Source organism: Emydura macquarii, unplaced genomic scaffold (genome assembly GCF_026122565.2).
Source record: "Emydura macquarii macquarii isolate MOO-44397 ecotype Brisbane River unplaced genomic scaffold, CSIRO-AGI_Emac_v2 contig_1353, whole genome shotgun sequence".
Classification (NCBI taxonomy): domain Eukaryota; kingdom Metazoa; phylum Chordata; order Testudines; family Chelidae; genus Emydura; species Emydura macquarii.
The window spans coordinates 2308800-2323442 of NW_027131490.1; the positions used below are offsets into that span (position 1 = coordinate 2308800).

Consider the following 14643-nt stretch of genomic DNA (forward strand, 5'->3'; position numbering starts at 1 on the left):
GAAAACTGGCTTTGTGTGAGACAAGCACAAGAGTAGGGCGGGCTGGAGTCGTCTCCAACGCCAGCCAGATCCAGAACACAGAACACACCTTTCAACAGATCCACCGCTATTGCTAGATCCCGTGGTGTGCACAGCCTTCCTTAGACTGGTTTTGTAGCCACTGGATCCACACAGTTCCTGGACAGAATCTATTCTTTTGGTTTTGTTTTTTTTTTGTTTAAACAAAATCATTCTGTCACTATAGCAAGGTAATCTACTTGTAAAACAAGCTTCCATTAAGTGCTCTGGCTGGGAATGTTTATATTTTGTTCCTGAAAAATGTACAGAGGATATTGATAGTATTACCCAGGTTGTATAACGTGAAATGGGAGAAGAGTGAAGACCTTTATGGGAGTGAGGGGAGCAGAGGCGATAAACTCCACCACAAAATATTTCTGAATTTACCTGGCAACTGAGTGATCTGGCACTGTTCAACAGGGAAAAAGTTGTTGTTCAGAAACAGTTTTGTGAAGCCATCTCTGGCAGGGATTAGCCAGAGAGGATGAACTCTTATCAAAGACACAAAAGTTTCCCCAGGTCTGTTGGTGATTAGAATTTTAAGACAAGACTCCTGCAAGCTACTCCAGGGCATCACTGGATATGTCTTCGAAGTTATTTAAAAGCGAATATAATTTAATGGATTGTTTTATTTTGAATAATTTGCATTCATCTACAATAACTGGAAGCAATCTGTCTATTTCTGCCTTTTCTAAGCATGTTTTAGCATATCTCTTGTGCAGCAATTTTGATAAACGTATGCACACAGAAAAAAATTGACCATGAAATAAAAACCCAACTCAGGATATTCAGAGTCAAGGATCTCACAGCAACTTTATTTCTGCCACTTGGTGTATGGCATTGCAGGAGGGTTTTACATTACAGGAACACACAGAATTCAGGGCCAGATGTCACTGGCATTTGTGCAGGGGCATGTGTGAGAAGGTGGGCACAGGAAGCTCCCCCGGCCCCAGTATGTTCCATGCAGGGGACAGCCTCAGACCCTGTGCTTGGTACAGAAGAATCACTGTCCTATCCATATGTGCCTTCAGGAGTGCACATTACACCAGAGGGACCAGAGATGATGCTAGGTCCCCTCTCAACATCGGCATTAGGGAAAGCAGGAAGCATCATCCAGCAGGACTGTACAGGTAGTGCACCTTCCTGCATGGGTGGGAGCTCAGCGAAAAATGGTGTCACAGAGAATCCAGTCCCTCCTTGAGCTCCCCCCACCTATGGACAGTGCATCTTTACACTTCTCCCATCACAGGGCTGTGCTCTGTAAACACAATCCAGCCCTTACTACATGCAGTAATACAGAATCCAAATTACATGCATCTAACATGATAATATTATAATGCGCACAGAGTTGACCAACCCAATTTTACACATATTTGGCTAACTCAGATACCCAGCTGGATTGATTCTGGACAAAAGGTAATTTTCTGGGAACCCCATAGGCCTCTGAGATAGTGGTTTAGAATGGAAGAGCTCATCATCATAACAGCATCACTACAGCAGTGCTATATAATTCAGGCATTTAGTCATTATAATGTAATTGTGGCCTTGTTCCTAAAAGTCAGCAATTATTCAGAACTAGGAAATATCTCCTTTGTTTATCACTCTAGATTTCTTTCCTACTGCTTGCACTTACCATTGATTCTTACAATCAATAGCGTTTAATTGACACCGCTTTCTTTATGTTTCAGAGGTTTATTGGTGATTAGCTAAACAAGGGGCTATGGAATGGATTTTCTAGTTCCAGACAATAAAGCTACTGTTCTGCTATTTCTCTTTCTACCCTTGTTCCCTTTCTTCCCTCCCCCCACACTTTCTTTTGTTCTTCCATCTCCCTCCAAACTCCCACCACTTCTCCCCTTCCTGTTCTTTTAAAAGACACTAGTTACCTCATCATAAACACACTTAGTGCTTAAACTACTTGCAAGGTGTGAAGATATTTATCCAGAATGGGGGCTGAAGAAAGTTCTAAGCAGAAGCTCTACAGTGAAGTGAAACAATACTGTGTTTTCTTTGTTCTAATAAAAGTTCCCTGTTCAGTGTTAGAAGAAAGCAATTCTTTCTGTAAATCTCTGCTGTCATCATGTGATGACAAGGCAAAGTTCAGAGAGAGAAGAGGAGCTAACAACATCTACCATTTAAAAAAAAAATGCTTTCCACTGGCCAGTCCTGTATTCTTACAGATGGCCTCAAACTCCATGGCACTTGACATAGCCAAAGAAGTAGATAAAACAATGAGCCCATCTTTTTACACTGTGATACCAGTACAAGGCAAATAAAGACTTATAGACAGGTTAGTGTGAAATGTTATCAAAAGTAGTATGCTATAGTATTAAAATGGTCTTTAACATGTTCATTTCCTTGAAAGCCTTGTTTTTATCAAATAGAATCAAGCTGAGCCAACGCCGTCTCAGAATTCATACAGCCAGCGCTCAGAACTGATTCATTACTAACAAATATATTACTGTTAAATATCTGTGTTTAGCCTTGGCATTATATCTTGTCAATATTTGCCTTTTTACAGAGCAACAAGAAGGCAGAGATTCTTAACCCAATGGTCAATAGTGTACTAGTAGAGGTAAGATTTCAGTTTCTTCACACTAGGAAGAACTTTGACAAACTCACCTGGAAATGAAGAAACCCATTTATATCCCTATAAAGAACCTTAAAAATGTAATGGTAATGTCATTGTAATTCTGTGCCAACTCATAAACAGCACCATTCTGTGTTCAACAGTCATCCCCAAATGCTGGATGAGAAGTGTTATACTAAGTTTTGTCAGGATTCGTAAGAAAACTCTGATAGAAGTGAGCTTTTCTTACTGTGGGTTGTAATGTATAGACCAAAGCTGGGTGAACAATTCACAATGTGCAATTCAGTAAATTTAGTCTTTTTCCTGTTCAGATATTACCTATGAACAGACTAGGATTATTAATTCAATGCATTATTTGAGATTACTTGACAAATGTTTTATGTGCACAAATAATTTCAGCCTATGGTTAGCTTGCACAGTTTACTGTGATTGTTCCTTCCAGGTTTCAACATTCACAGTTTGAGCTGCGAGAGTACTTAAGTCATAGTAGTGTTTCTCTTCCCTCGTTGGTTGACCTAATCTTTAAAAACTGCAATGATCTAAATCAAGTTTTATTTTGTGATTAAATTAATCTTGCCTTTGATCCCAAAAATCTGTTTTCACACACACATACGTACACAACCACACTAAATTGCACTTGTACAAATGTTCTCAAGTGCATAAAAAGAAGAGCAATCTTGGTCAAACCAAGTCTGTTGAAGTCATCAAAATGTTCATGAATATTTTTTCTCGTTTTCACTCAGCTCTAGTTTAACCAAGAATGCTCAATAAGTCCCTGATTTTTACTCAGTTTTACACTCACGTTGACTAAGACATGAGCAGTTCAAGAGACAGTAATATCAACAGAGAGTGATTGGCTCAGATGGGATTAAAGTTTAATATATCTGTGGCACCCACTCTTTTGCTCTGCCAACTAGCCACACATTCTCTTTAAACATAAAAATCCATACAGTACAGAATGCACATTGTTACTATTTAGCTTTAACCTAATACTTGGGACCCAATTAAAAAAGAGAAAAGAGCTATTATCTGACTATTCAGTAGCAAATAGATTATTTTGTATTAAATGAGCAATACATTTAAAAACACTATTGTAAAGCTTTTAAGATAAAGTAATTTTTTATATATATTTCCTCTTACTGTTACGTAGAGAGTAAAGTTGCTGGTATCTGATTTGACACGTTTTACATTTCACAATGGAGAGAGGTAAATAGCAGGGTCCCCCAAGGATCTATACTTGTACCTCTGCTGTTCAACATATTCATTAATGATCTGGAAAGGGGAATGAACAGTGTGGTGGCAAAATTTGCAGACGATCCAAAATTAAGATAGTTAAGTCCAAACCTGACTGCAAAGAGTTACAAAGGGATCTCACAAAACTGGGTGACTTGCCAACAAGATATCAACACTGAATTTCATTTGCTAAGTGCAAAGTAATGCACATTGGAAAACACAGTCCCAGTTATACATACAAAATGATAGTGTCTAAATTAGCTCCTACCTCTCAAGAAAGAGATCTTGGAATTATTGTGGATAGTTCTCTGAAAAACATCCACTCGATGTGCAGTAGCAGCAGTCAGAAAAGCTAACAGAATGTTAGGGACCAATAGGAAAAGGATAGATGATAAAACAGAAGATATCATAATCCCACTATATAAATCCATGATATATCATCTTGAATATTGCGTGCAATTCTGGTCAACCCATCTCAAAAGAGATATATTAGAATTGGAAAAGGTACAGAGAAGGGCAACAAAAATTATTAGGAGTACGAAACAACTTCCATAAGAGGAGTGATTAAGAAGACTGGGTGTGTTCATCTGAGAAAAGAGACAGGTAAAAGGGGACTGAAAGAGGTCTATAAAATCATGAATGCTATGAAGAAAGTGAATAGGAAAGTATTATTTACCCCTTCATATAATACAAAATGTCACTCGAAATTAATAGGCAGCAGGTTTAACACAAACACAAGGAAGTATTTCTTCACCCAATGCACAAAGTCAAACTCATTACCAGGGTATGTTGTGAAACCCAAAAGTATAACTGTGTTCAAAAAAGAATATGATATCTTCTGTGAATTTAAGTTCATCAATGGCTATTACCAAGATGGTCAGGGATGCAACTCATGCTCTGGGTGTCCCTAAACCTTCAACTGCCAGAAGCTGGGACTGGAGGACAAGAGATGGATGGGTCATTGGATAATTTCCCTTTTCAGTTCATTGACTCTGAAGCATCTTGCACTGCCCACTATAGGATACAGGATAGTGGCTAAATGGAGCATTGGTCTGACTCACTATGGCTGAGTATGTTACTGTGATTTTCAGTGTACTTGCACAGAGCTTCTAAAATCTCACATGAATTTGTGATGCTGATGTAGTATGAATCAGACTGAATATGGATAGAGTAACTGAGATATAAGACAAATATGTTACTGAATCACATTTTTCTCTCATTAGGGCTGCAACAGCACTACTTATATTCAGGATGCTTTCCAGCTATTGCTTCCAGTTCTTCAGATTTCATATATCCAGACCAATTGTTTGAAAGCACAACAGTGACAGTTTCCCAGCAGTTGTCATCACAGTGTTTAAAAGAAACCACAAACCTAATCTCTTTAATGTTTGCAATTTGACAAGATAGCACAAAATATGTTTGGCCACTGAGGGGCCTTTTGAGGACACTAAAAGCAGTTTTGCACATGCAGTACTGAAAAACATTTGAGAAAAATCAATTAGAAGTTCTTTAACTAGATATAGTTACTAGAATAGGTTATTTCTTTTCAAGTAATTGTATATTCTTCACTTTAATTTAAACTGAATAAGTGTTTATTGAAATTAGTATTTACTTAAATATGAAGCAAGTTATTAATGTTGACCTTTTCTATTCTAAACAATGATGTGTGAAGCAAATTTCAAAACAATGGTTTTTAAAACATTTTAGTCCAGATGCACCATTTCAAAATTCCTAATTTTAATTCTCAGTTTTAAATGTTTAATTTTGAAAGCTAGTTTCTGTATTTAACCTTTGTTAACTCTCAAGTTAGCTTGAGCAAATGAACTCTGTTCTGAGCATTCCAATATTATTTCTTCAATGATAGTCTGATAGTAATCCTTAGCATTCATGCAGCACTTTGTGTTCAAAGAGTTGTACAACATTAAGCAAACTTCAGCTAATTAAAACTATGGAAAATATGCATATCAAACATTATACTGAAATGAAATTGTCTGAGCCAGTTAGAGCACAGGCAAAACTGGACATGTGCTGACCCATAATTGTATACTTATTGTATTTATGCCAGTCCCTTCACTCTCATTGGCTGAAAAACATAGGTCAGAGTATGCGATTTACACAGTAATCATATAGTTATTTCCCAACCACAGTAATTAAGCAAATCCCTTCACTTTGGTTGGCAATTGCCCTTGGAACTCCCTATCCATGTGCTCATAACCAACAGATTGCCTCAGCTTCTCAGCCTTCTCCTCACTCTATCATTTCACTTAAATCTGGATTTAAAATACAATACTTTTTTCTAAAAGGGGATTACTGCTAGGGAGGAATTGGAACTAAATTTTTCTATAAGGGTCAAAAAGAAGGAGAAGGAGCTATGAGAAGATTGAGCTGCATGGAGTGACAGGGTCAGGAGGTCAAAAGTTGAAGCAGCCATACTTGTGGGCGCATGGAAGGGAAATTCTCTGCGAAGAGCTAACTTGAGAGGGTGTAAAGCACATTTCAGTATAACAATAGTAATTTAAGAGTTCTAGTGTTATACTTGGTGATATCCATATCTTGGGCTTAATAAACTCTGAAGCTGAAAGCTGCAAATTTATTTTACCCAGGTTAAAATTATTACCTCATGACAGTAGAAATCTTCAATTATTTAAATACCCTGTTCTCCTGAGGCTACACTGAAATTTGTCATCTTGTTATGGGCTCTATTTAAATAGCGTAAAATTGTAGCTGATATCTCACTATGTCTAACCATTGAAGCAGTGTTTCACACATCATAAAAATAATCAGAATAGAATACTAGGAAATGATACATAAATGTATTTGTTAGAAATGAGAAGCCATGTATTATCTGCGTAGGCATGGTAATTGTAGGGAGCCTACGTAACAGATGACAGAAACCAGGTCTGTGTCTCTGCCTTACATAATGAGGTCCATATTCTGCTGTCACCTGTGTAGTGACTATGTTTAATATTTCATCATTTAGATGTAAGATGCTCATTACGTGGCTCTGTGGTTTATTATGCACAATTTCTATTCTGCTATGCAGGAGTGTAACATATTTAAGGAATTCTTCCCCTTATTGGCAAAGTGGGGAGGTTACAGTCTTCAAAGTCAGTTGCAAAAAGTGGGGGGAGGGAAGGGTTAAACTTGCTCAGAGCGAATTATCCATTCTCCTGGTAGTGGGGGAGAGCAAGTGTATTTAACACACACCCAACAACCACCACCATAGGCAGCTAAACTTGGAAAGCTAAACCTGACATTTATTATTACTTACACCATCTTGAAATAAATAGCTCAACATGAAACAAAGAGGGACACTTGGGAAAGTAGAGAAAAAATACTGTAAACTGGTGGACAAACTTACTGGCTAGGAAGGTAGAATAAAGCTCCCAACAGCCATCTTTTCTCAAGGCTTGTTTTATTTTCAAATACTAGTTCAAAAACAAAAGCAAATACATTCAAAATATTAGGTATTAACTGCCCAAAGTTTCCCCAGCCTCCACCAGTTGGGAAGGGTGAGGACACACCCTTTCCCTTTGATAGCCATGCCTAGCTACTACAGAGACCCACACTAGTGTTTCTTAGAACCTGGGTCACCTTTTTGCTCCCCTGTCCCAGAGAGAAGAAGCTTTAAACTAGGTTTCCTTAAATCAGGTCACATGTTTGCTCCTAATCACGTGCCGTGCACCTACAACTCCCAGTTTTAAAGGGCACAAGTCCACAGTGGGTGCACTGGGATGTGCTCATGGGTGCAAGGCCTAGTGCCCTGTTACAGGTACCTCATTGTTTAAAGCAATGTTTTTGTTTAATCACAGTGTTGTCAAACCAGTATATAATGCATGATTCAAATCCTGTTTACATTTTAAAGGGAGAGTATCACAGAAAGTAAAGTGTATTTATTTATCAGTTATTACATCTTATATGTTATTGACTTTAAATTAGTCTGACCATTAATTATAGTTGGAAAAAGCCTCACAGTCCAAACCAAACATATCAGAATTGTGCATCAGATACATGTAAATGTGATACTGCTGCCAAATAAATCATTTATAAGGAACAGTTATGGCAGTTTCATTTTACCCCTATGCTGAGTTTAATCTTTTTGGATTTAAAATTGGGCAAGTGTCTAAGTTTTCCTCTGGCATCCAGAGCAAGATACATATAGTTAAACTTGACAAAGAAACACTGAAGGGAACAGCGAAAATTGATTGTCTAATAAAAATGTTCTTTTTAACTAAAGATTGAACAAAATTGTATAGGAAACTTTGGGGAATACTGTAAGGAGCTGTTGAGGTTTAAGACAAGGGATTGTTTATTTGAGGTGGTCCTTAGAACAAGTTTAACTGTATTGCTTAAATTACGCATGTAGTGCCTCAGAGCTTTGCCCTTAAGAGAAAAGATTTTTTTTTCAAAAAAAGAAAACCATATATGAAATTCCTAGTAAAATCTGCACAAGGAAACTTCCTCTTAAGACCTAAGTACTGCTTCACTGGATTTTAGGGAAGGAAATATGCTGGGCAGAGTATACATATAAAGATACAGTCATTTTATCATATAAATAGCTGAACAAAACATTCTTAAAATGAACTTTATGTAAATATCTCAATAGTAACGTACTAAATGACATGATTTAACCTCAAACAAATATTGGATTTACCAACATCAGAATGTTTTGCCTATGGTGGTCTGTATTCTTTGTGAAACAGAAGCAGTCAACACTGTCTTCTATCAGTAAGGTTCAAACTAATGGAAAACCCATCATATGACACATTGAACTAAAACAAAGCACTCAAAAATATAACATAGGGAACAATAATCTACTGACAGAGTGGGCTAGCTGAACAGATAGAAGCAGAAGGTGGACAAGACCTATGATTTACCTTTGAAATGAGGGGCATTTCTTTAATGAAAATTAGACATGTGCAACTAAAAGTAGAACTGGCTCAAAGTTTTTGGAAGACTGTACTTACTTTTATTGCCTTAATCTTTAAGGCCAATATTCTGTGTGTGTGTTTCTGGCATCTTAAACTACTAAACCCTAAATATTTAATTAAAAAAATATCTTGTATCTGAAAGTCACTTATACTCATGGGTATACGAGTTTTTCATGTTGTAGAACATGATATTTAGTTGAGTAATGGTTCACTTTTATGCACACTTTTACTATCCAGAGATGAAGGCTTCAGGATGAGAGGCTTTTACACGTATTGGATTGAAAAAGTGTTGAGCTGGAATATCTGCACATTTGCAAACCTGCAGATAATTCCAACAATTTCAGGTGATTGAAGTTTACTTCCAACTCAATTTTGATTGGGTTTCAAACTAGTTGACAGGGCATTCTTTGTATGTCTGTATCAAAAGTATTTGCAATTTTTTTTCCAAAATGGAAAAAAGAAAGGTATAATTTATTTGTTGCTGCTATTTGCTGTTCAATTATGAATGGCTCTGCTTCATGACTCACTCCTACACTACAGCATTCACTGCTTAAGACAACTGAACAAAGGAACTGCCTCCTTCATTTTTTTGAAGTCTCTGAGATTATCCACTGATTATCTTTTTCTAAATTGTAAAACATACCTCTTTCGTTTTTACTTGTAATAAATGATTGCAGCCAACAGCATTTTAGATGTTCTATTAATGCCAGTGTCATCAGCAGGTCAGACTTCATAACAACTTTAATGAGTCTGAAAGGTAAAAGAGTCCTGTTTGACACAGAGAACTTTTACCTTTGCCTGACTCACAGAAGCACTTTTTAATCACATGAACAGTTACTCACTAGCAGTAGTATCTATTAGACATTCTATTTTTAATTCAAAACGACAACCCTGTCTTTTCTATTGGTCTCAAAGGAATGGAAAGCCTGGGTAAGGACTTTTCTGAGATCTTTTTAAAGCCATCTCCAGAGCAAGGCTTAAAGTGACACTGTCAATTAATCTGACCTACTTAGAAATGTTTGCAATCTGACTGGAAAGCCCTCTGGACTTTAAACAAATATATTCCTTTTACCTAAAAATCAAACTGTTACTGAGAATGAGCATTAAAATAACATTCTTATCATAGGACCGAGGTATTTGCATTATTTTGATAGCTGACTCAATATATCTAATCAATAATATTGCTATAATTGATGTTGATGATGATTGTGTGTAAATGTGGAATTAAAATGAAAATAGCTAACCATAATTTCAGCTGTATTCACAAGACCAGGGGTGGGGAAGGAAGGAAAAAAGGACGTGATCTGTGGCAAAGGGTAGATTTTTTTTTTGATGACAGTACCAGAGGAGACTTTTTTTTTTAAAGCGCTTAACAACATTGTTCAAAATAATGGAGACGACATCTAATTAGTTCCAGCAGGATCTGAGACACAGTCTTTCTGATGAAAAACAAAAATCAAGCATGAGTTTGAAGAAAATGAGGCAAAGGTCAGAACATTCAAAGAAATCAAACCTATCAGTTACTTTCAAGGAACTGATCAAACTTGATCTGCAGTGCTGTCTTACCCTATCATATTTAACCTCCAACCCTCTGCGCCCAAGGGCAGATCTGCTAAAAATCTCAGCAATAGAGGAGTTTTCCCACTTCGATCTCCTTAGGATCATGTCCCATTACCATCTTTTGAGAAGATTCTGCATTGGAGTTGAGCTCTATTTATTCTGGTTTTCAATTGTCATCCCCATCCCCCCATGAACTTAAGGAGACTATTCCCATAGTAAAGTGCATAAACTGTAAAGAAACCTTAACAAGGGCTAATTGTAACTATGAATGAAAGCTGCTGCTGTTGAAAAAGAAAAGCATGAGGACACTACTCCCAAATAAATGACAGTTCTTTCTCATGTGCACAATGGGCTGAAGGTGCATTTGACTGCAAAGTGTTCATAGACTCCCAGGCCAGAAGGGATCATTGTGATCATCTAGTCTGACCTCCTGCATAACACAGACCATAGAACTTTCCCAAAATAATTCCTAGCGCATCTCTTTTAGAAAAACATCTAATCTTGATTTTAAAATTGCCTGTGATAAAGAATCTACCACAACCCTTGGTAAATTGTTCAAATGGTTAATTATCCTCACTGTTAAAAATGTACACTTTATTTCCAATCTGAATGTGTCTAGTTTCGACTTCCAGCCATTGGAGCATTCTATACTTTTCTCTGCTAGACTGAAGAGCCCATTATCAAATATTTGTTTTCCATGTAAGTATTTACAGACTAATCAAGTTACCCCTTCACTTTCTCTTTGTTCAGTTAAATATATTGAGCTCCTTAAATCTATCACTAGAAGGCAGGTTTTCTAATCCTTTAACCCTTCTCATGGCTCTTCTCTGACTCCTCTCCAATTTATCAACATCCTTCTTGAATTGTTGACACCAGAACTGGACACAGTATTCCACCAGCAGTCACACCAATGCCAAATACAGAGGTAAAATAACCTCTCTACTATTACTTGAGAGTCCCCTATTTATGCATACCATGATCACATGAGCCCTTTCAGCCATACTGGAAGCTCATGTTCAGCCAATTATCCATCATGACCACAAAATCTTTCAGGGTCTCTGCTTCCCAGGATACAGTCCTCCATCATGTAAGTATGGCCTACCACCTTTATTCCTACACATATATCTTTACATTTAGCCATATTAACACACACATAGTTTGCTTGTGCCCAGCTTGCCAAGCGGTCCAAATTGCTCTGTATCAATGACCTGTCCTCTTTTTTATTTACCACTCCTCCAGTGTGCATCGTCTGCAAACTTTATCACAGATGATTTTATGTTTTCTGCCAGGCCATTGATAAAATTGGTTAAAAGGCACAGGGCCAAAAATCGATCCCTATGGGACCCCACTAGAAAAAAACCTGTTTAGTGATAATATATTTGTAAATGGGGAATTAGGAGACCTGTCAGCCCGATTTTGATCCATTTATTGTGTGTCTGTGACAGGATGCACTTACCTCTCATGAGCACCTCCTCAGCCGGGTGAAATCCTGCCCTCTTCTCTCCTGGCATCCTCAGTGGGTTCGTACCCTCATCAGATGGGTCTTCAGTGGCTCAGTCCTCCAGCTAACTCACACATCATCTAAAATGGATGAACCCTTTCCAGGATAACAAAGGTCCAACAAGGACTATCGCTGTACCCTTGTTGGTATCAGCAGCCCTGTCTCTGGACTCAGTTCTCATCCCCTTCCAGACTAGCTTTACATCCATCCCTGCCCTTTTAGAGAGCACACTGCTCCCAGGGCTTTCTCCTTGGAGATTCTTTGTCCTCAGTGGTTCTCTGTCATCCCAGCTCTCCAGCCAGCTCACTTCCTAAGGTTAGTCCCTTTACAGTGGGTGCTTAACAAAGCATTCATCAGACAATCTGTGCCCTTCCCAGGGTCCTCAGCCCCATCCTTGAGCCCATTAAATTCCAGCTCTTTGCTTGGGCTTCTAAAAGAGCCTTATCCACTCCTCTGGGCTTAGGCCACTTCCCCAATGGCAGGACCCAGGCCCACCCACTACTCCAGGTCCCAACCCAGGGACTATAAACAGCAGCCACATACTGCTTTCCATACTAGTTGCTGCTGCTGCTGCCCAATGGTCCCATCACGTTCACCCATTACCTCAGAGGTTACAGCCATTGGGTTCCCTCTGATTGTTCCCTGTTTGAGCAGGGTCTCTCCCATACCTCCTTGCCTGAAGAGTTCCTCTCCCCTATCAGCCAGGAACTGACCTGCTCATGCCCTGCAGCTCCTTTTAACTGAGCCTGCTGTGCTCTGATTGGCTGCTTCTCTGTAGTTTTTCTAGACTGGCCTGGAAGACCCACCTTCCCCATCCTTTTCTGGGGCAGGGTGTGGTAGGACCACAAGACCTCCAGCAGGGGTCCTCAAAAGGCCTGGTAAACCCCGTTACAATGCCATGTTAATTTTATATCATTCTAGTTTTTTTTTAATGAAAATGTTGTGTGGTACCAGTAAAACAACTTACAAAAGCCTAAGTTTTTTACGTCAATATTATTACCTTTATCAACCAAACTTGTAATCTCATTTAAAATATATATATAAATATCCAGTTAATTTGACAGTTATTTTGATAGGCAATTTTGCATATACTGATATTGATTGGCTTCCTTTAATTCTTTATTAACAGAGTCCCATATCAGTTCCATTATCTTGCCGGGGATTGATGTCACACTGATAGGCCTATAAATACCAGGGTCATCCTGCTTAACCCTTTTAAATATTAGCACAACATATACTTTCTTCCCATATTCCGGACCTTCTTTAGTCTTCCAAGATTTATTGAAAATCAGCATTAATGATCCAGTGAGTTCCTCAGCCAGCTTTTTAAAAACATTTGGATACATGCTGTCTGGGCCTTCTGGTTTAAAAATGTCTACCTTTAGTAGCTGCTGTTTAACATCCTCCTGAAATACTAGTGGAATGGACACTGTTATCATATGATGAAACTACATCTATTTTTTCCCAGATACAGAACAGAAATATTTATTGGACACTTCTGTCTTTTCCTGCATTGTTGATAATTCTCCCATAGCCATCTAGTAATGGACCAATACCATAGTTAAGAAACTTTTTGTTCCTAATATACTTTAAAGACACCTTATTGTTCTTAACTCTTCTGGCTATAGATTTCTCCTTGTATCCATTTACATTTCTTATCAATTTTCTATCGTTCCTAGCTTCTGATTTATATTCATTACTGTCAGCTTCCTCTTTATTACATTTGTTACATTTTTTTATAACTGCCTTCCTGTCCCCTCTAAGCCAGGTCATTTTTTTTAAAGCAATATAGTCTTCTTCCTCAATTGTGGCTTTTAGGGCATTTAGTAAAGTGTTCATAACTAATTCCCAATTACCGTTCACATTTTTCTGATTAAATTCTTTCTCCCAGCTGATTTGGCTCATAATTGTTTTCAGCTTTTTGAAGGTGGCCCTTTTAAAGCACCGTGTGTGTGTGTGTGTGTGTGTGTGTGTGTGTGTGTGACTGTTGCACACTATAAATGTGATCCAGTCATCATCATTTGTACCTAAGCTACCATTAATTTTTAGTTCTGTGATCAATTCCTCTTTTTCTGTCAAGATGAGGTCAACAAAAGGAATCTAACTGTGGAGCTGAACTCCAGCACCAAAGAGTAAGGCACTGTGTAATTCAGTTAGAATTTTTAAACATTTGTGGAGACATCTCAATCTCATTTTTGAGCATGTCAACACACAACTCTACTCAGGGTGCTTCAGATCTCTTTGGATCCTGTTCTTCAACAACTCATATGCAAAGGGTAGCTTAGGAAGCATTAGCACTCAGAAATTGGCTGTTACATTAAAAGTAGAGCTGGACAAAATTTTTCAAGCAAAACTTTTTTTCCACCAAAACATGCAGATTCAGGTTGACTGAAACATGCTGAGAATGCATGTTGATCACTGAACTGTTTTGGTCAAAAACAAAAATTTGAAAATATAAAAATGTTTGGATTTTTCAACTGGAAATGACTTTTCCTTTCAGATTTTACTTCTGGTTCATTTTTGTTTTAATTTTAAAAGGGTAAAATAGTCAAACAAAATGAATCATTTCATTTCAGTTTGAATGAAATGTTTCATTCATCTGAAACATTTTTCCCCCCAACTTTTTCAGTTTGCTGAAAATTTCAAAAAATTTCATTTCAAATCAACCCAAAACAATTTTTTCCCAGTTTTTCAGTTCATCCAGTGAACTGAAAAACCTGCTATTTGCACAGCTCTAAACAGAGCTGGTCCTACCTATTTTCAAGAGATCA

The 14643-nt window shown here is 37.8% G+C and overlaps 1 protein-coding gene across 4 annotated transcripts in view; it reads left to right on the forward strand.

Moving 5' to 3' along the window:
* The window catches only part of FAM114A1 (family with sequence similarity 114 member A1), a 50057-nt gene that overhangs the window by 32894 nt on the left and 2520 nt on the right, over nt 1-14643 (forward strand). For 2 of the 4 annotated variants that reach the window (XM_067551559.1, XM_067551560.1), the window contains exons 13-14: nt 2579-2632; nt 5104-8282. In XM_067551559.1, coding sequence (XP_067407660.1) covers nt 2579-2632; nt 5104-5205 — 156 coding nt within the window. In that variant the 3' untranslated portion in view covers nt 5206-8282. Of the gene's footprint in view, nt 1-2578; nt 2633-5103; nt 8283-14643 lie in introns of those variants that run through there. The other 2 variants (XM_067551557.1, XM_067551558.1) reach the window with 1 other exon arrangement.